The sequence below is a fragment of the Anopheles arabiensis genome, chromosome 2 (assembly GCF_016920715.1).
Source record: "Anopheles arabiensis isolate DONGOLA chromosome 2, AaraD3, whole genome shotgun sequence".
NCBI lineage: Eukaryota > Metazoa > Arthropoda > Insecta > Diptera > Culicidae > Anopheles > Anopheles arabiensis.
Window position 1 is genome coordinate 107359769 of NC_053517.1, and position 20351 is coordinate 107380119.

The following is a 20351-nucleotide window of genomic DNA, read 5'->3' on the forward strand; positions in this document are numbered from 1 at the left end:
GGAAGGTGCTGGCCGCTTCCTTACCCTGTGGGACGCGAGTGCGCGAATGAGAGATGAGAACGAGTTCCGAACACACGACGGGGTTTGGCACATGCGGACGGCGCGCCGCAGTCCATGGTGGCCGCGGTGGCGGCCGGGATGGGTCTCCGTCGGCGAAGGGAGAAGCGGTCACCCGAAGCGGCACCGAGAGTGGCCTTAGCTGGGTTGTGAGCGGGCAATCGAGAGTTCTCCTCCTGTCTGAGATAGAGATGAAATGCGCGGAAACACCTCTTGAGTGATTTGAGGGGTTACTTCACTATAGTTTAAAGTAGAATAGGTAAATAAATAAATAAAATTAAATTGTATTTCTTGATCTGTAGAAATAACGGTTGTTTGATGCTTTAAACTCAATTTATTACAGCAAAAAGTGCATGTTTATGATTTTAAACCTTTCCCATTGCTCTCCTTCACAGATCCGGGGTAAAGTCCGAGTTCGCCTCAATCCAGTCTAGATAGTAGGTAACGCGGGCAAAAACCGTCGGAATGCCATTGTCACAACCGCCCGCCGAACCAAAGGAAACGACACCCACCTGCAAGCTTTCCCCGTTGTCCTGCACCGTCAGTGGGCCACCGGAGTCACTGTTGCACGCCGAACGACCTCCATCACCCGACTGGCAGACGTTTTGCGCCTCGATCAGCCACTCAAATCCACTCCACGCGGCCCGACAGTCCGCGTTAGTTATGACGGGATTCAGTACGTAGTTGAGCACATCGGAAAGCCCTGGGTTAGCGGTCGAGTACACACCGTACCCGGACACGGTACCCATCAGCCCGGCAAAGGTACGCGTATCGGACCGGCCCGGCAGACGGATCGGTTGAATCCGGTCCGTGTACAGGATCGGTTCGTCTAGCCGCACCACCGCAATGTCATTGCGCACGTCGAACAGATCGTACCCGGGATGGCCGATGACTCCGCTCGCGCTGAACGTGATGCGCTGCTGGGACGGTTCCTCGATCATGCGGTTGTGGGCGCCCAGGATGGCGGTACCGTTGGCGACGGGCGTACTAGCATCCACCCCGATGTAAACGCAGTGTGCCGCCGTTAGGACGTAGCGTTGGGTAATGATTGAGGCACCACATAGGCCAACACCGCTGTTGAACTGTCCGAGTAGGGCCACTTGATAGGGGAACTGACCGGGGCGTGCTTCTTGTCCGTTAACGATGCGCCGGTTGGGAGTGTTTTGTGTCGCGGTGGTTGGCGTGCGGAGGTGAGCTTTGATGTGATCGAACTCCTCGATCGGACGCACCTCGGACCAATCGATGCCGAGCGAGGAAGAAGAGGTGGTGGGGAGTGGTGAAACACCGTGAAGCAGTGCCAGAAGGCCTACCAGCGTGAGTGAAATTACACACTTCATCTTTGGATGACAATAGGGATTGGAGCTCGGAGGAGTTGCCCGAGTGATGCGATCAACCAATGGCTGCAGGTGTGCTTTTATACAAATTTTGCTGCTTATCACTTGAACTTTGCGATAAAGATTCGTCCAAAATTGGCCCACAATGGAAGTCACGTGCGATAAGTCCCCGCATGATAAAAGCGTTTAATCAAAATGAGATTGCATTGGGAATGCCCTTTCGGGGAAAAACGTCCAGGAACGGAACTTTACTTCGAAGATTGATAAAAATAGAACCAGAAAGCGCGTGCCAGTGGCCGATTGGGATGATAAAAATTCAATTCCTAAGGGAATTCCAATGATGCCAGTGTGTCATACTGGGGGCATTCCCCATGAGAACGACGAAGGAATTGAGATAAGAGCGCCTCTCTCCTTCGAATGTTGTAGAACAAGCGGTAAAGGTAATCAAACGTGTGTAAGCAAAACCCACGTTTTTAGACCAATTTCATCTTCTTGTTCTAAGCGGCACCCTGCCAAGGACTTAAAAACAAGCTTTGTTTAGCTTCTGTCTCAGTCATATAAATCCCCAAGGCCTCAGTTTCAAAATCAAGGCCGCGGTAGGACGGTTCAGATTGGAATCGATATCTATCGGCATAGCAAAAGGCCCGGCACGTATATCAAATAGCCGAAAAGGCAACTCGGAGTGATATTTGAAATAAGATCACAGATGTGACATGTTGTTAGGATGTTCAATAGACGCCTTTATTACGTTACGTCCCATTGAATGATAGGTTATTGGGAGCAACGAACTCTGGTCAATATACCAACCGTCTCCGACAATTGTTAGTTTGATCACACCTCTGGCTAAAACTGAACTACCAGTTACGCTAGGAGTTGGATTCGTCTCGGGTTGTAATTATCTGGAATCAGAGTAAGCCGGAGTCTTCGGTATTGAAGGCTGAATACTCCAGTCAGCACCAAATAAGACTGTCCCGCTAGTCTAGTCCCAAATGATTGGTTTTAAACCACTGACAATGAATTAGTTACTTCCATCAGACGTATTAGCATCGGCAACAATCATCCGTCCCAATTATCTAGTGCAATAAGCTACGGGAAGGCGAATGTGATCTTGTCCTTGAATAACAAATCCTCCAAGTGTGCCAAGTTCGTTCTTTGGCCCTCTTTGGAAGTCATGCGTTCTTCTTTTTAAAGGGAATTCATCCCGTCCATAGATGATGCTGCCATGACTGTTCGCTTAGCACTGCGTTGGAGCCTTAAAAGAATCTTTTTAACTAAATTCCAGCTCTAGTCCGCTTAGTAGAAATACACTCACACATTCTCTCCGCCATTCCCAAAACCCGTGAATTGTGGTTCAGTTGTGCAAGCACTGTCCAAAAACCTGTATTGCAGTACGAAATCCTGAGACAGAGAACTGAACGTGGGATGTGTTTGCACAGCTGCCCCATCCGCAAGCACAGTAGACGTGTATGGTCCCCCGCAGAAGCGTTCTATTGCAGAAGCATTGAACAGTTTTGAAAACAAGAAGGCACGTTTAGACCGTGCTCTTGCCTTGTGCGGATATCGAATATTGGCAACGAATCGGTGTTGCCGTGCTAGATACATTCAGGAGCCATGTACGCGTTGGCTGTGTCTGTTGCGTTGGCCTGCATCGTACTGCAGGTTGGTATATTGAAGGGTGGTGGATGGTGATCGCGTGATCTTAATACGCTTCAATTCCTCCGTGCAGGTCGCGTATTCCCGTCCCGACTTTGGCATCCGGGGCACGATCGATGGGGTGAGCAACGTCAACTCGCGAGCCATCCTGGTGAAGGAGTACTTTCTGCGTGTGAACGACTACATTATACCGGACCAGAAGAGTGACATTGCGACGCTGCGTGATGCGGCTAAAACGCTGCAGGCGATCGGTCAGTCGGTGAACAACCTCGGACCGGCCCTGATGGATGCACTGACGACCGCCACGGACAACGACAGTGGGGATGTTAATGCGACGTTCGCGCTGATCAACATGGCTCGGTTAAACTTCGAGGGCTACGTTGAAATCAATCTAAACGAACAGATCCTCAACCTGAACACGCTACTGGGCATGCATGTGCGCGATCAGCTGGTGGACGATTTCTATCACATCTCCAACCGACTGGCCGCGGTGAACAACACGCTCGGTCAGCTGCAGTCGGCAGTTGTGGCGGCAAACAACGCAGCCGGCGGGGGCCCTGTGTCGCAGGATCTGATTAAACAGTTTGTGAATGCCGATCTGGTGGCTCAGCTGTCCCGCCATCTCACCCTGCTCGCCTACCGCATTCCCGTGCTGACGTACACCGTGACCTCCTCGCTGGAGAACATCGAGCAGGCGGACGCGTACTACTACGGGCTGGTGCAGGACTCGGACCGTGTGCTGAACGAGATCGAAACGTCGGGCGACGAGTTCAACATGCTCGCGGGCAACTACTCCCTGCTCGTGGAGCAACAGATGAACCAACTGATTGCCGATTACAAACCGGAACTGTCGTTCGCGAACGATTCGGCTACCGCGCTGAACGTGACCGCTCTTGCGACGGTCGTAACCGACCTGAAGAACGTGACGGACGCCAAACTGGCCGAAACGCTGAAAGCCTACAAGGACCTGTACCTGCCCGCCATTCTAGCGCTGTCGAGGCTGCTGCCCATCGAGTCGAACTTCTCCTTCCTGACGGGCGAAAATCCGGCCGCCGTGCTGGTGGGGGTGCTGATTGCGAACGGTCCCTTTTCGCGGTTTTGCTTCTGGAAGTACTCGAGTCTGCTGCACAACATTCTGCTCACGTCCAACTTTGCCGCCGAGTGCTACGATCGCGAGTACAACCGGTTGAGCACGCTGCAGCAGGCGCTGCTGCTGCAGATCGAGCTGATCTCGTACAGTCTGGAGATCGTGAACCCGTATTCTGTGGTGTGTGGGTTCCTGCCACCATCCGTTGCCCTGCGGACGGAACAGTGCGCAAACGAGGTGAGAGCGAGAGATGGTCTCTCGTTGGCTTTTTTAAATATTGGATTGTTATATATAATGTTATTTTTCTTTTCTATTTTTTCGTTACACAAGATCGCATCCTACTTCAACATAATTTCGAACGATTTTAGCAGTAAACTGGGGGCGTTCGTTAATCTGACCTCCATTGAGCTTAATGCCAGCAAGCAGCGGCTGAGCGTATGCTGGTCGGCCAAGATACAGTCCACGTTCGTCAAGTACCAGACGCTCATTCCGGAAATAAGAAACTGCTCCGTGACCGGTCCCGAACTGTAGATGACAGAGACGGTGTAAAATAAACATTAAAGCAAACGAATTTCTGCCAAACATTAGTGTGTGTGTTCGATTTTCTTCTCTTCTGCTTTGTGGCACTACCGATTGTAGTTGACACTGGTAGTTGTTTTGATGACCTATCGATCATGAACGATCGGTCGTTGTGTTTGATGATTCATGAATCATATTTAAGGTTATTTTTTGTGAACATCTGTTAATTTTGATTAGTTACAGGATAGTACAAACAATTTTGGAGCTATTCAATACCTTCAGAATGCTAACAAAGGTGCTAATTGACCCAGGTTTCATGAAAATTCACAAGAGAGACTAATTATAACTACCCCTTAACGGAAGTGAAACTGCTCATAATGCTATACGGGGATTCTGGGACTTGCCAGTCCTAAAACTGAACCAATACCGTTTCTGGAACTTATGTAGATCCCATACTGCGAACCAAAAGCCAACATCATTCAGTTCTAGAAACTGTAACTGATATATAAGGTCCCTGGTACTGCTTGAGCTCCCTGTATCTATCCTATAAATGAATCCAAACCCATACAAACCTACTTGTCTTGGAATTGATTTTGAGCCCACACCATTTCTGGAACTGATGTCTAACCCATGTCGGTCCTGAAACTGCTCCCTATTTTGTTTCCTTACTTAAATATGTACAAATCGAATATATAATTCTTGAATTCATCTGTATCAAGAGATTTGGAACGTACTAACGTAACGAAGGAACAGTTCAACACGGTACGCAACACCTAATATGATTATGTTGACAAGCCAGTGACGTTCGTGAAGCCGGTCCCTAAGCTCCATACTAAAATTACGCAGCGAAAGCATGCAAAGCTCATGCTCACTATCCTTTGCTTCCGGTCTTGCGTTCGGAACGTGACCTATAAATAACCGTGCTTCCTTAGCATATTTCCCTCCAAACTCCGAACATAGTGCACGGCTCGGGCTATATACAGGCAACGGAACGACGTTACACGCAAAGCTGTTTATGTTCGCAAAAGCATTATCGCCACGGACCAACCAATTCCCTGCCGAAAAGTTCCGATCGATAGCGGAGTTTTTGGTGCTTAATTCGCACTATTTGCAAGCTGTTTATGTGAGGCGCTGGTTTGAAACTTTGTGCCACATTTGGTCTGAGGTGGGGGTTAGATATGGCTCCTGGCGCAGTGGGGCGATGGTGGTTGGTTGGTTGAAGCGGATAAGCGGATCATAATTTTCCCGATGCCGTTCTCGCTTCAAAGCTACCACCATCAAGAGCCCGCGGTCCTCACAGAAAGCAAAGGTCTCTCACTTCACTCACTCATTGTGCTCATCACTCATCATCATCATCATCATCCTGTGGCTGTGTGCTCATCTCAGTTGCGAGCGACAAGTTCGTTGTGGCGTTGGATGATATGTGGCTGTTGGGATATGGTGGGGTATATAAATAAAACATTCATCCTCTATCCTCGGAGACATTTACCCACCCCGGGGGTTTCGGAGAACAATGTCCACTTTCGAGACATCGGAGGATGCGAACTCGTCCACCGTCGTCATCGTGGTGTGTGCCGTCCGTGTCTGTGACTGTCTGCCTTGTTGCCACAAGCGCTTTCACTTCACTCGCAGAGCAGTGGAACCTATGGGAAGGACTTTGGGGAAGGACACACTATGTGGCCCTTTACGATTTCCTTCAGTGTGTTTGTGGATGCAATTACCCCATCCTACAGCAATGATGTTGATGATGATGATGAGGATGTCTCTACAATGTTCAGTGGAGCAGCTGTAGAGAGTATCAAATGCGTTGAAATCAAAATGCTAAAATCTTGCCCATGAAGCTTACAGACGATTTGAATTCGTTTATTGGTTGGCGGGAGTGTGTGTTTGCGTGTGTGTGTGTGCGCGTAAGTGATAATTTGCCATTGCACAATGGGTGGGGTGATGTAACAGACTGCACAAGAGCTTAGCCCCCGTACCCCGCCAGGAAGCCCAAAGCAGTCAATTTGGTATTGTAATACGGGCAGCAGCAACTGCACTGGACAGTAAATTGAAATTAGAACCAATCCCTTACCTAACCAATGAGTCGAGAGAGAGAAAGAGAGAGAGAGAGAGAGAGAGAGAGAGAGAGAGAGAGAGAGTGAAAGAATGTGAACCTTTGGTCTCTTACTACGACCAGTGAAGACGCACATGCAGTTCAGGAAGCGAACTAAACACGCCAATGCTAATCGAAAATTCAAATGACGCGTTATTGTCCAATGTCCAAACGGTTGGGCCCGGTTGGGTGAATATTTTATTTCGGCAGTACCCCACAAATGACCCTGTGTGACGGGAGGGCGGCACTGACATTGAACAGACGCGGTGGAGGGCAAAATGGCTTCTTGACTCGGGTGCACGTCAGTGGTCAACGGTGGACGCGTGTTTTTTTTTATTGACTAAATTTTCACAGAAAAGACAAAACAAGCAACAACCCTGATAATGCTATCCGCGTGTGCCCCCGCGAGGTAACACGCACATACACATGGGGTCACACATGGGGCCGTCTGAAAGACGGTTACGAGGTGACACTGACCTCTTTGGATGAGTTGCGCTTTGTGCAGTCTGCGCCATTGGCCAGCTTGCCGTTGTAGTCGCCATTCATCGCCTTGCCGTTCGAGTCACTCTTGTGGATACCGTTCTGCTGGAGTTCCGCTGACCGCCGTGCGGCAACGGTCGGCGGCTTTTTCTTGATGTACGCCTGGTAGTAAAAGTCCAGGAAGAGACAGAACATGAAGAGATTCTGCGGCAGAATGACAAACAGTGGCCACTTGGGGAAGGTACAGTTGGGCTGGAACAGTAGCACGAACCACTGCAGGAAGATCATGCCGAACTGGATCTGTGGAGGCAACCAAGCATCGATATATGGTCAGTTTGATGTGTTCGGTTCAAATACTCTCTTGCTACTTACGATCTGCAGCTGCGTGATGTACTTCTTCCACCAAAGGTTGTTTTTGTACTTGGGATTGGCGGAGGTGAGGAAGTAGTACGCGTACATGACCACGTGCACGAAGCTGTTGATGAAGCCCATAAACACACCGTGCCCGCCGGGGAACCATTTGACGCCGCTCCAGACCAGCATCACCATGCCGGTGTGATGGTACACGTGCAGGAAGCTAACCTGGTTCTGCTTTTTGCGCAGCACGAAGAAGATCGTATCGAGCAGATCGAGCACCTTCACCAGGAAGTAGTAGTAGCAGCGGCGTGCGATCGCGATCGGTATCTCGGTCGGCGAGTAGTCGACCGGTTGACAGAGAAAGCTGTACCCGCGCAGATACCCAAGCCGAAAGCCCTTGAAGGAAGATCGTAAAGACGGGGTGATCAGTGTGTGATGATCGTATGTGGATAAGGAACTGAGGAGCTCCTCACCTCGACGAACAGGAACGCACACAGGACGACCTGTATCAGATTGTAGTACTTGATGATCGTGTCGATCTGGAACGGTTTCCTATTCTCCATCCATTTCGGGCCCCACTTGAGCACGAACATTAGGTAGAGGCCGAGGATGGCGGCCCCCGGCCAGGGCGTTTTCATCAGGAACCAATCATTGACCCGTGGATCTGTTAACGAGAGGGTGAGTAAGTGTCACGAGCGAGGATCTTCTCATTTCCCCAATAACAAGCACTGACCACTGACTTCGTAGTTGACGTAGTGATAGAACGATGCCAAGTACCGTAGCACCAGCATCTTTAAAGGGAGTTAAGTCCTTGTCGTGTTTGATCGTTTTACCGGCTCTGTGAGACACCACACCGTGTCGATCCGTGTGTCCGGACCAGTTAGAACTTAGAACATTACTGAGCCGACGGGCCGACAATGGTTGCGACTACTCTCGCTAAGGTTAATGTTTGCACTGCCGGACAGTAGAGACAGTCTGTCCGGCACAAACACACCGGCACGATCGACCGGTCTTCCTGATGCGCAACTACAACCCGCTGGGACGCACACATTGTAGTGAATGGCGCAGTGTTTTAGATGTGTGTTTTTTCCATTTGTGGTGTATAATTTTCCATTTCAAATGAACACCGGAGTGTGTAGTGTGTGCAACGCATAAACTTAGACTCTCTTCTTCCTTAATCACGCGGAGAAGCGGAGAGCGGTTGACCAGACGGCTGGACGATTGTTAGCCTGCCCCATCCAGTCACACACTTTCCCGCACCCGTTTTGCTCCATTGTTTGTAGCTGGCCAACATTTGCCGTGTGCAACGGCGATTGTTAGGGTGCATTTAGTGCGATACGTACACACCAAACACACACACGGTCGTGGGAAAGCTCACATGCCCGCCGTTTGACCTTCGACATTCGACGGCGTTCGTCGCTTAGATCCAGCGCACGTTACGTCGCAGTAGTAGCAACTTAGTCCCGAGATTGTAGAAGGTGTTTGGGTTTCGGGCGTTTGGGGATTTCGAAGGCGTTTGAATAAAAAGGGAAGCTAGCCTTTGAAAGGTGCGTTTGCGGGTAAGTTCAATGACTTGTGCAATGTCTCGGGTGGTGTGTAGGTAGCATTGTTTGTAGTTAGCTAGTCGAAAGTGTAAACGTGTAGTTCAGCAACTTCAGGGAGGGGTCGAAAGGTCATCCGTTACGTTTTGTAAACGTGGCGTACCCTTTTGTGAAGCAAGAAGCATACAATGTTGCTACAAGTTCAGTGACACAGTTATGGAGGAGATGCACAAGGAGTGCATTGGACATTGTGATAGTGGAACACTAAATTGCAGCTATGATGAGTTACAATGTATTTTTTTAGAGGTGAAATAACTCCCAAAAATGATTATTCTGAGGAAATTAAGATCATTAACAAGGCTAATGTAACGTAACGATGATAGAACCAATAATATCCTTTACTATCTCCCACTTCTTCCAGGAACTGCGCGAATTTCCAGTTCACTGAGCAGCAAATCCTAATCCTTTGTTCGGCAGCGTGTGTGATGTAGCGCGATTTGCAACGATTGAATCCGTGCGCCGAATTCGGATCAATTATCTCAGTACACAGCGCACAGTACATAAGGGACATTCCTAACCCGCACACACTCACACACACAGCAACACTGGAATTTCAACTCCCCCTCTCCCGAAAACCACCCGTCAAACCGGATGCATCAAAACCGAAACGCACATCAATATATTGCGGTGATCCGGCATCCGCTCTCCCGTCAAACCCCACGTGTCGAGCCGGGCAGCCGAGCGCAAAGGGACGCTCGTTCGGAAGGATGAAAAATTACTGAAATGTTGCGGTAATCGCGTCAATATGTTGTAACGATAATTTATCGCAATCGCTATTCGATCGGGGTTGATACCTGTCCCCCCCCCATCACCCCTTTCACGGGCCTTTCCACGTTTGGCAGCGCACAATCCCAAGCCCGAGTTTGGAATGTGTGGAAAAGGAGGAAAATCGCTGAAGAGACGAGAGTAAATTTTAGGCAACATCAGCATGCAACCACAACCCACCTGGTGTCAGAGTGACGGGTTTTGGGAAAGGGGGGGTAAGGTGAGTTAATAAATTTAAGCGCACATTGATGGTGTGATGAAATGGCGTTAAACGTAAATGAATGGCAAAAACAACGATACCAAAATCAAGCGGAATGTACGGGGTGAAGCGCAGCGCTGTTGATTGGTTAAATCAAATCGTGTGATGCGAATAGCATAGCTTTAGGCGTAAATGTGGGACAAATTGTGTTTTTTGCCCGAATGTATGCAATGCGCATTACAGTATTGGCTTAATTTGTGAAAACTAACACAAAAAGGAGTAGCAAAACTGTGTGCTCATGCCTCCGAAAATGCTTTCCCAACGCATCAAGCAATTTCTGTTCCGAAAATCGCAACCCCTTACGCTAAAGTTAGTTAAACAAATCAGCACATAATGGGTTACAGTTGGAGTTCGGCGTTGGCGGCGGCCGTACATACAGCCTCCTGTTGCGGTGAGCTGTTTCCTATTCCTTGCCACCTTGCCTACGCCTTTGCATCCGTGGAAGGTAGACCTTAACCGTCGCTTTTCTAGCCCTTTGCTCGAGTCGGGTTTTTGTTGCTACTTTTAAGGGGATGTTGAGGATGCTTCTCTCAACAAATCTCCACCACGTCCCACTGCTTTGCTGCCCCGTTCAACCTCTACCCTCCCTGTACCCGATTCCTCCCACCGAAAGGGACATTATGTAATCATCTTCAAATAGTCTCCCGAAACCTCCCCCCGTAAAACTCGACACTCGAGCCGACAGCCGAGCCAAAGCCCTGAGAGATGTCAGCCCAAAAGTCAGAGGCAGAGGAAGAGGCTTCCCCGTCGAACTCACCGGGGTTATGTACAGTGGTGTAAGTTTACCATCGACGGGATGGGGGTGGAATCTGGCAAGGATAAAGCAAGCGCTTCAGCAAACCTTCGCCAGCTAACCAGCGTTTTGCTGGTTCATCGCTGGGTTAGGTGGAAGGTGGTACTACCGTATACTGGCCCCACTGTGTGGCAGACGATGGAACGGAAAATCGTACCACGAAGGCACGCACAGAAGGCAAAGTTTTCATTTCAGCAGGGAGCAAAACCGCCCGTCCAGACGGCTACGGCCCGCTACGGGAGCGCTTTTGCAGCGAAATGAAACGAAAGGATAAAGTTTTTTGCTGTGTCCCCTGCGCCGCCCGTGTCTCTTCACTCTTTCTTGCTCTTTCTCTTTCTCTCTCTTTCTATCACTCTCTTTTGAGTGGTAGATGTTGGGTTCCATCGCGGTAAAGGGTTTTCCATCACAAAGTGATAGCGACGAGTACGAGAGTGCGCTTGGTTTTTTTGTTTGGTGCGCCTTGCCTGCCCGATGGCTATGTTTGGTGGGAAAATGAATTTTCAACCAAATTCCCCTTCCCCCTCCACAGTTCCGTTCCTTGCTGTCCTATCCTATCCGATCCTAGTCGAGCTGCCACCATCTCACGCGAAGAATAGTCAGCGTCACGAAACGTCTTGTGCAAGGTAAGGTTGTTCAAACAACCTATGAACCGCTCGACTGTACCGAGAAAGGATACACACGTGTGTGTATGTGTGTGTGTGCGGTGTTCGTCCGCAGGCAGTTCCAAAAATGAAAACGCAAGCACATGAGCATTATGTGATTGTGTGTGTGTATGAAGGGCACACAACCATCTCCATCATCTTCATCATTCGGGGCGCCGTAAAAAGGGACCATCGCATCCTACGCATCCGTGGATGTGGCTGTGTCTAATCGTTTTCAACGTTTCATTTTACCAGGAATACAACAAAAAACATTCTACGATACGAACGCATTCGCATGAAATGTATCCCCATCATCAGAGTCTTCCTTTCCCTCCCATTCCCAATCAGTTGGAATGTTCTCGGTTCAGTGTTTGGGAGTATTTTCACCCGCCATGCTTCTTGGGACGTGAGCGCGAATTAACCTGGGCGTAGATTTCTTGACAATTAACGTCATCCGATGTGAGAGGTGAGGTTGGTATTTGGGGTCGGTTTTGTTCGATCTAACTTTATTACACTTAGCGATAATGTATATAACAAATTCATCGGAAAACTGGGGAAGTAATCGGGGCACCTTTGCTCTTGCGGGGATTGCTTCCGGAATGCGTGCGTTTCGCGGTAAAGGAATCACATTTTACCCGACTCTGTACGCTCTCTCATTACTGTCAGTTTGCGTGTTGTGGACCTGGGTAAGTAGGCATTTAGATTTTACATAGAACTGTAGTCGCATCTTTGCTGGGAAGCGTTCATTGGAAATAGATCATTACTATTTCTTGGGACTAAATGAAATTAGTTCCGATAGCTTCAATGTAATCTGCACAATTGAACTGTTACAGCCTTTATGCAGTCGTTTGAGTCGATTTCCACATTATATTCTCCACTGCTCATGAAGACCCTTGAAGAACTCCCAGAAGGTAAGGTTGAGCATCGTGTGTGGAGCAACGCGCAGATACATTGGGACGAATCCTTTGTAGTAACCGTGGATACCTTCCGATCGGTAGATCTTCAAGAAGCAATCGAAGATGTTGGTGTACAGCAGGCCCTTTCCGTTGGCAGATACGGCTGTATATAAACAGAGGTGAGGAATTAAAACCTTTTTCAGGATTTTAGGACATTTCCCGAGATACTACCTTGATTGGTCATGCGTGTAGTGACGACATCACACGGTGACATCAAAACGCTTGTAAAAAATCCCGCCACCGTACTGCTCGCCAGCGCGGTCAGTACAATCGATTCCTGGAATACTTGATAGCGCAAGAAGAACTGCTTACACACACTGAACGAAGCCATTTCAGCAGCGGATCCCACGACAAGACGAGCTACCGATGCGGGATACCCCCGGAACAGCCCTCGAACGCCACTCTGCTGGTAAATGTTCACAAACGCCGACACTGTCCCGCTGTGATGGTGCTGAAACCGTGCCGTATAAGACCCCGAAGTGACTGCCTGGAGCTGTATCTTCACTACGTAGAATGGGCAGGATGCAGTGGCACTCACGAGACCGGCACATCCGCCCCAGAACACCGATAGGAGCGGTGTCAGCGAGGGATGGTTAGCACTTTTCGTCCAGCCAAGATTATCTACCGTCTGATACGTCCCCAGCCGGACACTGTTCATGGAGAACTGGAAGAGCAGGGCAGCTGGTAGTCCTTTCTGAAGGCCACGCAACCCATCCGTTCGGACCACCGTGAGGATGGACTGACGGATGCCCCTGTACGAACGCTTTGTGAGGTTCTGTTTCGCTATCAGCTCACCCTCGAGCTGCTGGCGGGTTTTGAGCACGTCGAACGGGTTCGTAAACAGTACGGCACACATGGAGGATGCACCACCGAGCAGGAACTCCATTGCTGAGATGTTTAGATGAAGTGGTTAGATGAAGAGTCGAAGGTAAACTGTTCATCATAAGCAAGCACCAAAGTCATTTGGATTCAAGGTGGAGAGATCTTATCTTATCACTGGCGTACTCTTATGTGCTCTGTCAGATAAGAGGATCGTTTGCATATGAGATTGCAGTTTTTTGGGAGAGATAAACGTAGATTATGTGACATAAATGATGCAAGTGGGTGTTTAAATTACTAAAGCTTGTGTTAGAGCATTTGGAGAGGCTTGAACTATTGATTTAGGTCATCAAGAGTCAACAACAATGATGATACTGTCTAAATTTGCTCATAAAAGGAATGTTCAGCATGTTTTGCAAGGGCAAAATGGAAATGTTTCCCTCTATAGTGTGATACGACACGAATATTATTGTTTTAGTAAATTGAAACTAATTAACAGGGCTTTCAACCGATCGACTCTATTTGTATGGATTACTTTGCCTCATTGCGAGTTATTGTTAACCACCTGTCCAATTACTTAAATTTAACCCCAGTGATCAAATTACCAACCTCAAGCTAGCTCACTGATAAAGAGCATCGTGCCAGACAAAAATGCAAAAGTTCCCACCTTTCTCCCCCTCCCACCAATCATCCTAATGCTCGCTAGTGTATAAGCTAAGTGAAAGTTCACCTTTCTCATCGACAACGATAAAGCGCGCTCCGTCATCGCGTCCCATCCACGCTTTCGGGTGACGATTCTGTCCGCTTCGGTAATAACATAAATTTTGTCAAAATATGAGATCGTTATCATTGTAGCAGCACCAGCACCAGCAACGGAATTCGTCCACCGTGCACTTTTGGCGTTGCCCCCTTTCTTTCACACTCTCCACCCTCTTCATCCGTCTTCGCACAAGCGCTTGCCAGGGACGAAAAAGACTTGGAATTGCGGTCAAGTCGTCGTACTGGGTGCTGGGTGCGAGAACCGATTGAGAAGGGAGGGAACATATTTTGAACTTACCGACCGATTCCTCTCAGCTTTGCTCTTTTCTTTGCCCTTCCCTCGAGCGGGCGGGCAAGCGATCGCGTGGCAGGGAGGTGAAAATGTTGTGATATGCGCTCGGCGTGTAGCAAATCCGTTAGCAGTACCAGCGGCAGCAGCAGCAGCAGCAGCTTGTTGTTGGGAGTTTTGTTGTGCGAGTGCAAGCACCCAGTCTTTCGTGGTCAGAATTCATCGACCTTCTTGGGTCTGGTTTGGTGCGACGGAATGGGACTGTGGAATGGAAATGCAGGGACTGCATCAGGAGAAAAGCATCATCAACAGCTTCTTCGCGTTTCGCCGTTCGGGAGGGGGCTATAGTGCCTTGACAATTCCGAATGCCAATGAATGCGCCGAACCGAACTGGGCGACCGAACTGCGCTCTAGCGTTTCGCCCTATCGGTCAGCGGGTGGCGGGGAGGAGAATGGAGAAGGACTGAAGAACACTCCGGCTGCAACAGCACACACACAGACACACACACACACACCGAACGAAACTCCACTTCACTTCGACGTCCATAACTTGTCTGGAAGTCTCGACGGCGTCTATTGCCGCTTCACTTGATGTCGCGTCCGAGCCCGGAGGACGCCCTTCGCTTGCAGCACCAACACAAGACGCAAGACACACAGCCACACACTGGTTGCACTGCTTGCAGAAGGAGTAAGATAATTGTATTTATTGCCCTGGTGTCTTCCTCATTCCCTTTTTCTGCTGACCAACTCACAGCCCCGTTTGCGACCCTGCAATGGGTGGTTATAAAAGTTTTTAGTGAAGCATCTTTGCCGATAGACTTACACCGTGTGATGCAAAGCACCGAGGGAATGGCAAACATACACAGTTCAATATCTTCACCCTCTCTCTCTTCCCATCGGCACAAGGGGGAGGTTAAATGCACGGCAGGAACTAGATAGACCGGAACCGGAAATGTATCCGAAATGGGAAGGATCGCACAAGTTGCAGTGCTGAAGATGGCATCGGTTTTTAGAGCAGAGGTTTGTCCGCAGAGGGTGAGGTTTGTCCGGATTGTTGGGGGAAAATGGGGAGCTACACTGCAGAAGCGGGAACCTTGGCAAAGGTTCGATTCGTCTTGGCTATCGATCAACGGACGGTTTATTGATTTTAACCCGCAGCAACACCCTCCGTTGGGCACTGGAAGGGTTGGGTGCAAATCACGTTTCAAGTGATGTTCCGTAAATGGTTTTATGCGAATGGGGTAAATCGGTATAATATCTTCCCGGTACTGCTTCCCGGGGTAGGGATTGGAAGGTATGCTCAGCTCAAGGTGGGACAAGAGAAGCGAAAACTGTTAAAATACAATCTCTTCCTAAGATGGATATCCAAGGGATGTGCAGGCTGAAGAGACATATTCAACTCAGGGAAAGCTGATGGAGCAGGCAAGGCTTCAAACGTTTGAAAGGTTGCATCATTTGACAGTTATATAAAATACCTTCTAAATTGCCAATGAAGAATTCATTTTGGAAAATGTTCGTCTTAATATTCTTATGTAGGATAAGTAAGTTAGAAAATAACAGGATGATGAAAAGTTCATTCAATGACAAGGCTTTGGGGCTTTCTAAGGCCTTGTCGAATATAAACTGGTTAAATTTGTAAATCCCTACGTGGAGTCCGTGGAGTGGAAATAATATGGAACTTTCTTAATAGTGTATTTGATAATAAACTCTATGAAACACCTTTCTCTATCATTCCAAACATCATATGGATATAAATATATTCATGCAAACGTTGGGTTGGGATCAGTTTTGAACCCATGCCATGTGATGCGTTTGACTAAGTACTTTACCACGGTACTGTCATACTGTCTTACTCATCAAGCTGCTATTTGTTTACCTGTATCAACCAAATAAAAATCCTATTATTTGTTCGTCTAGCTCTACTAGAATGTCAACTCGTACTCCTTTTTACGATGCTTCACTGCTCCATCAAACGAAGCAACGAAGACTGAATTTTGCACCGACTTCACTAGCTTAAACCCCTTCCAACCGTACCATTACGGCCAAACGCCAACCAATCGTGGATTGCCTGTTGTGTTGGGAAATTCATTTTCAAATTGTGCAAACAGCAAAAGAAGTCCCGCGTACTGGAACTCGTCCGACGATGGAGTCGTACAAAAATTACTTCTCCCCAATATGTGTGTGTGTTTGTGTCTCTCTATGGAACTGCCAAACGCGAATGGAAAATCGAACGGATAGCCATCCTTTGCACAGTTCGCACAAAGTATACGCGTTTTTGGGAACGGAAAAGCTAATCAACGCCGCCGGCGGTCCTGCCCTCGGTGGCGGAAATGGCCACCGATTGGGTATCCCTCGTTCCAATCGTTCGGCAAAGTGTTGCTTACAGCGTTTCGAAAAGCACAGGATACGCACAGGATTTGTTTGCTCAATGCTGCAGACCGACCCCGCAAAACCCATCATTTCAAGGGATGGCATTCGCTCCCGAAAAGCATCGGATAGATATGGTCCCACACGCACACGCAACACCCGGGAATGGGGAAAAGGCCAAAGAGAGGGAGTGAGTGTGTGGGGAGGGGTGTATCGACGACTTTATTCTGTCCCGAGTCCGTTTCGGTCGTTGGCTAGCCATCAAGTTCGATTACGAATTGTTGGTTTCCCCTCATTGCCCTCACCGCCACCGCACGACGGCCAAGGCAACATCATCGTCAGGTTCTGTCTGTACCATCGGGGTTAAACCGTTGAAGGTGCCCCGGACGACGACGACGACAACGGATGCCACCGGATCGGTGTCCTTATTGCTCTCTCTCTTTCTTTCTTTCCAAATCTCTCTCTCTGTCTCTATCTCTCTGTCGCTCTCGGCAAGTGAGCAATAATGGGCTCTACCGTCACTACTATGTATCACACGGAATGTGCAATGTTCATCCCTTCCAATTCCTCCCCGTGTGTATGTATTCTGTGCGTGTGTTTGGCTGTTCTTTTTTTTAGCTGCTCCATTCCACCCATCTCGCATGCTCTGGAACAGATCGAATGCGTTCGAGCAGTGTGCTCCGTCTGCTGTTGAAGTTCTTCTGCTACGGTCCGACTGAACGCCACCCACGAACACGGGCGTTGCGTGTGTGGGAGATACAGTTTTTTTTGTTGCTCTTTCCCCATCTTTCGTTTTTGTTTGGTCGCTACGACTCCCTTTTCCGCATGTTGCTCCCATCGGCCGAAAGGTTCAACAGGGATCTCGACCTCGCACAAAACGGTTGGGGTGATGGACACGAAAACGGTGAAGGTCGACCGGTGTTTTGTTGGGCTTGTGGTGTAGCGTGCTTGGAGGAGGAGGAGGAGGAGGAGGAGGAGGAGGAGGAGGAGGAGGAGGAGGAGGAGTAGGTTCGATTTTTGAATGTCATACATAAAGGCAACCTTGGATAGTGCTGTATTGTGCCCCACTGTACAGTGGTTGACGAATCCGTTGGAGTGGTTGGATAGATGGCTTTGAAGACTGTTTTTGTATTATTTATGTAATAATTTACATTAAATAATTAGATTTTGGATTGAATTACTATTTGTTTCTGTTATACAGTGGCTGTTTGATGGAGATCGTTTTACCTGGTTTTGTTATAATGTTTTATTAGTTTCTTTTTTATTCAACTAACGAATTTTCATGTTCCTCTTGTTTCTTTTCAATTCACAGTTAAAGTTATTTTTGATATACTTATTATTGTATCCTGTTTTTACTTATTGTATTGTTTTTACTTTTTTTTATTTATTTCTTTTCTTTTTTATTTGATCTTTTTTCTTAATAAATTGCACGTTTTGATGCTCCCATTTTGTTCTTCAATTCATTGTTTGAGTTATTAGTTTCGTAGCATTTGTAACGTTCAATTTTCATTTTACTTTTTCCATTTTTCATTCTAATTTTGGCTTATATTATTATTATTCTTAGTTTTTTGTTCTCTTTAAAAAATGATTCATATTCGATTGTCTTCCAATTAATCATCTTATCTATTACACATTTTTGTTGCTTTAACAAACTGTTTAATTTCTTCCTTTGTTTACCGACGTCGCTTAAGCTTTGCGACGTTTCTTCCACTACCATACCACCAACACCACCAGCATTTGGTACGACACTTCCCCCGTAATGGTTAATGTGGCACTTATCCGTTTAGGGACGGTGCTTGGAAAAATCGCTATGTTTATGTTTCCTTTTTTTGGTTGTAGCTGTTGTAGCCTTCCCTTCAACGTTATCCTTTACACCGAAACGGACGGCCCACCGAATCCGTTGCAACCGAAGGCAAAGGCAACGGGTCTCAGCAAATCGATTTAGCCACCCAGGTGTGTGTGTGTGTGTTTGCCAGCATAGCGCACCTTTATACCAACAGCAACAACCTGTGCTGGCACTCACCTCATAAAAATCCTTCCTGCAAACGCCCTCCGGCACTGGGTACGTTGGCGTGGCTCTACCGGATATTCAGATGTGTCAAACGGATCAAACACAGGACAGGGAAGGGACGACGAGTGGCATTTCCCGTGGGTGCGTGTAGGTGTGTGTGCTGGAGTTTCGAGGATTTGGCTGCGTGGAACTGAGGTTCGGTCGTCCCGTGCGAAGGATAACGAGGATGGGAAAATATTACAAATGTATGCCACGGCAACGAATGGTCTCTGTGTGTGTGTCTGTGTGTCGAAAGCCTCTCTTCAGTGGTTTGTGAGTGTACAGGCTACATCAAAAAGGGATCAAAAGGCGGGGTGGCCGGGTGGATGATGTCTCTTTCGCTCCCGGGGTTTTTGGCGAGAGAATCTGACTTCGGTAAATAAACCGGTGTACCTTGGGTCATGCTTTCGACAGTCGATTCACTCGCCTGCCGTGTTCATTTTCCTGGTGGGACGGAAGGACGGATGTGGCAGTGTGTGTGTGTGTGTGTGTATGTATGTGTGTGTGTGTGTGTCTGTGTGGGCACATATCTATGTACGGGGCTTTTCGGAATGCCAGCGTATGGGGGAGAGCGAGCAAACGGAGAAACGATAGAATCATTGCACGGTTTTGCTTGCCAAATGCTGGACCATCCCATGCCCTGGAACGGTGGAACGTTGCGGTCAGCTCACCGAGGAAGGTCGAAGGAGGAGCGGAGGTGAATGCAGATCATGTTGGCGGTGTACTCATTGTTCGCCGTGTGTTGTTTGGCTACCCCATCCGCCCCATTGTCGAGGATTGTCCGGAGCAGTGTGGCTGATGCTGTAGTGAAGGACTTCAGGATATGTCCATGCTCAATCCCTTGCCCCAGCAGCTTATCACCAGCAGCGCAGATACCCAGCAGGGAATGGCGGGAGGGTTGGTGTAATCCGTCCTGAACGGTGGAGGATGGCTGCATGCGTGCGAGTGTGTTTATATACGCTTCGATCGGGCGATCGAATCAATTATCATTAATTCATTTCGAGTGGAGATATCGGCACACAACCTCGGGGCAATGTGAAATGGCCCCGTCACCCCTCCGAGCCCACTGCACACAGTACATGGACGTTGTGGTACGGTGGTAAAGGGGGCGGTGGGAGTGAATTGGTACTATAAATATTATTGGCAATAGTGTTGTGCTTCTAGCAGCCCGTTCTGTGCCCATGTGCGGGAGTTCCTTTGTTGGCGAGTTTGCTGACTTATTGGCACAAATATTTTGCGAATCAGTGGTAGGGCTAGGCTTGGGAAACGAAAGATGGTCACGCAGGCACCTTTGGTTTGGCGTGTCACCAATTGGCGATGGAGAAAACGCCCCATTTCGGGCAGAGTTCGGAGAAGCGCGGTGCGTTTCATTTGTTTTTAGAATTAATTAGCCCGTTTTTGGAGTGTTTGTAATTCTGTGAACACTTCCAATCATTGCAGGTAATTTAGTTACTTCGCTGGAATGAAGAT

General features: G+C 48.4%; 4 protein-coding genes across 4 annotated transcripts; 1 reads left to right on the forward strand and 3 right to left on the reverse strand.

The window, feature by feature from the left end:
• Nucleotides 1–304: 304 nt before the first annotated feature.
• LOC120897495 (brachyurin-like) lies at nucleotides 305–1460 on the reverse strand. Its single transcript, XM_040302438.1, has one exon. The coding sequence runs from the start codon at nucleotides 1392–1394 to the stop codon at nucleotides 447–449; it is 948 nt and encodes a 315-aa protein (XP_040158372.1). The 5' UTR covers nucleotides 1395–1460; the 3' UTR covers nucleotides 305–446.
• A 1062-nt stretch (nucleotides 1461–2522) lies between these two features.
• LOC120897494 lies at nucleotides 2523–4713 on the forward strand. Its single transcript, XM_040302437.1, has 3 exons — nucleotides 2523–3050; nucleotides 3118–4368; nucleotides 4462–4713. The coding sequence occupies exons 1-3, from the start codon at nucleotides 3003–3005 to the stop codon at nucleotides 4660–4662; spliced, it is 1500 nt and encodes a 499-aa protein (XP_040158371.1). The 5' UTR covers nucleotides 2523–3002; the 3' UTR covers nucleotides 4663–4713.
• Nucleotides 4714–7036: 2323 nt separating this feature from the next.
• Nucleotides 7037–8557, reverse strand: LOC120895558 (elongation of very long chain fatty acids protein 7-like). Its single transcript, XM_040299050.1, has 4 exons — nucleotides 8316–8557; nucleotides 8056–8246; nucleotides 7598–7978; nucleotides 7037–7525 (listed from the first exon to the last, which is right to left on the reverse strand). Exons 1-4 carry the CDS (start codon nucleotides 8371–8373, stop codon nucleotides 7205–7207), a joined length of 951 nt encoding a protein of 316 aa, XP_040154984.1. The 5' UTR covers nucleotides 8374–8557; the 3' UTR covers nucleotides 7037–7204.
• A 3936-nt stretch (nucleotides 8558–12493) lies between these two features.
• On the reverse strand, nucleotides 12494–13619 carry LOC120895559 (solute carrier family 25 member 35-like). The gene is made up of 2 exons (XM_040299051.1): nucleotides 12769–13619; nucleotides 12494–12700 (listed from the first exon to the last, which is right to left on the reverse strand). The coding sequence occupies exons 1-2, from the start codon at nucleotides 13481–13483 to the stop codon at nucleotides 12507–12509; spliced, it is 909 nt and encodes a 302-aa protein (XP_040154985.1). The 5' UTR covers nucleotides 13484–13619; the 3' UTR covers nucleotides 12494–12506.
• Nucleotides 13620–20351: the final 6732 nt, after the last annotated feature.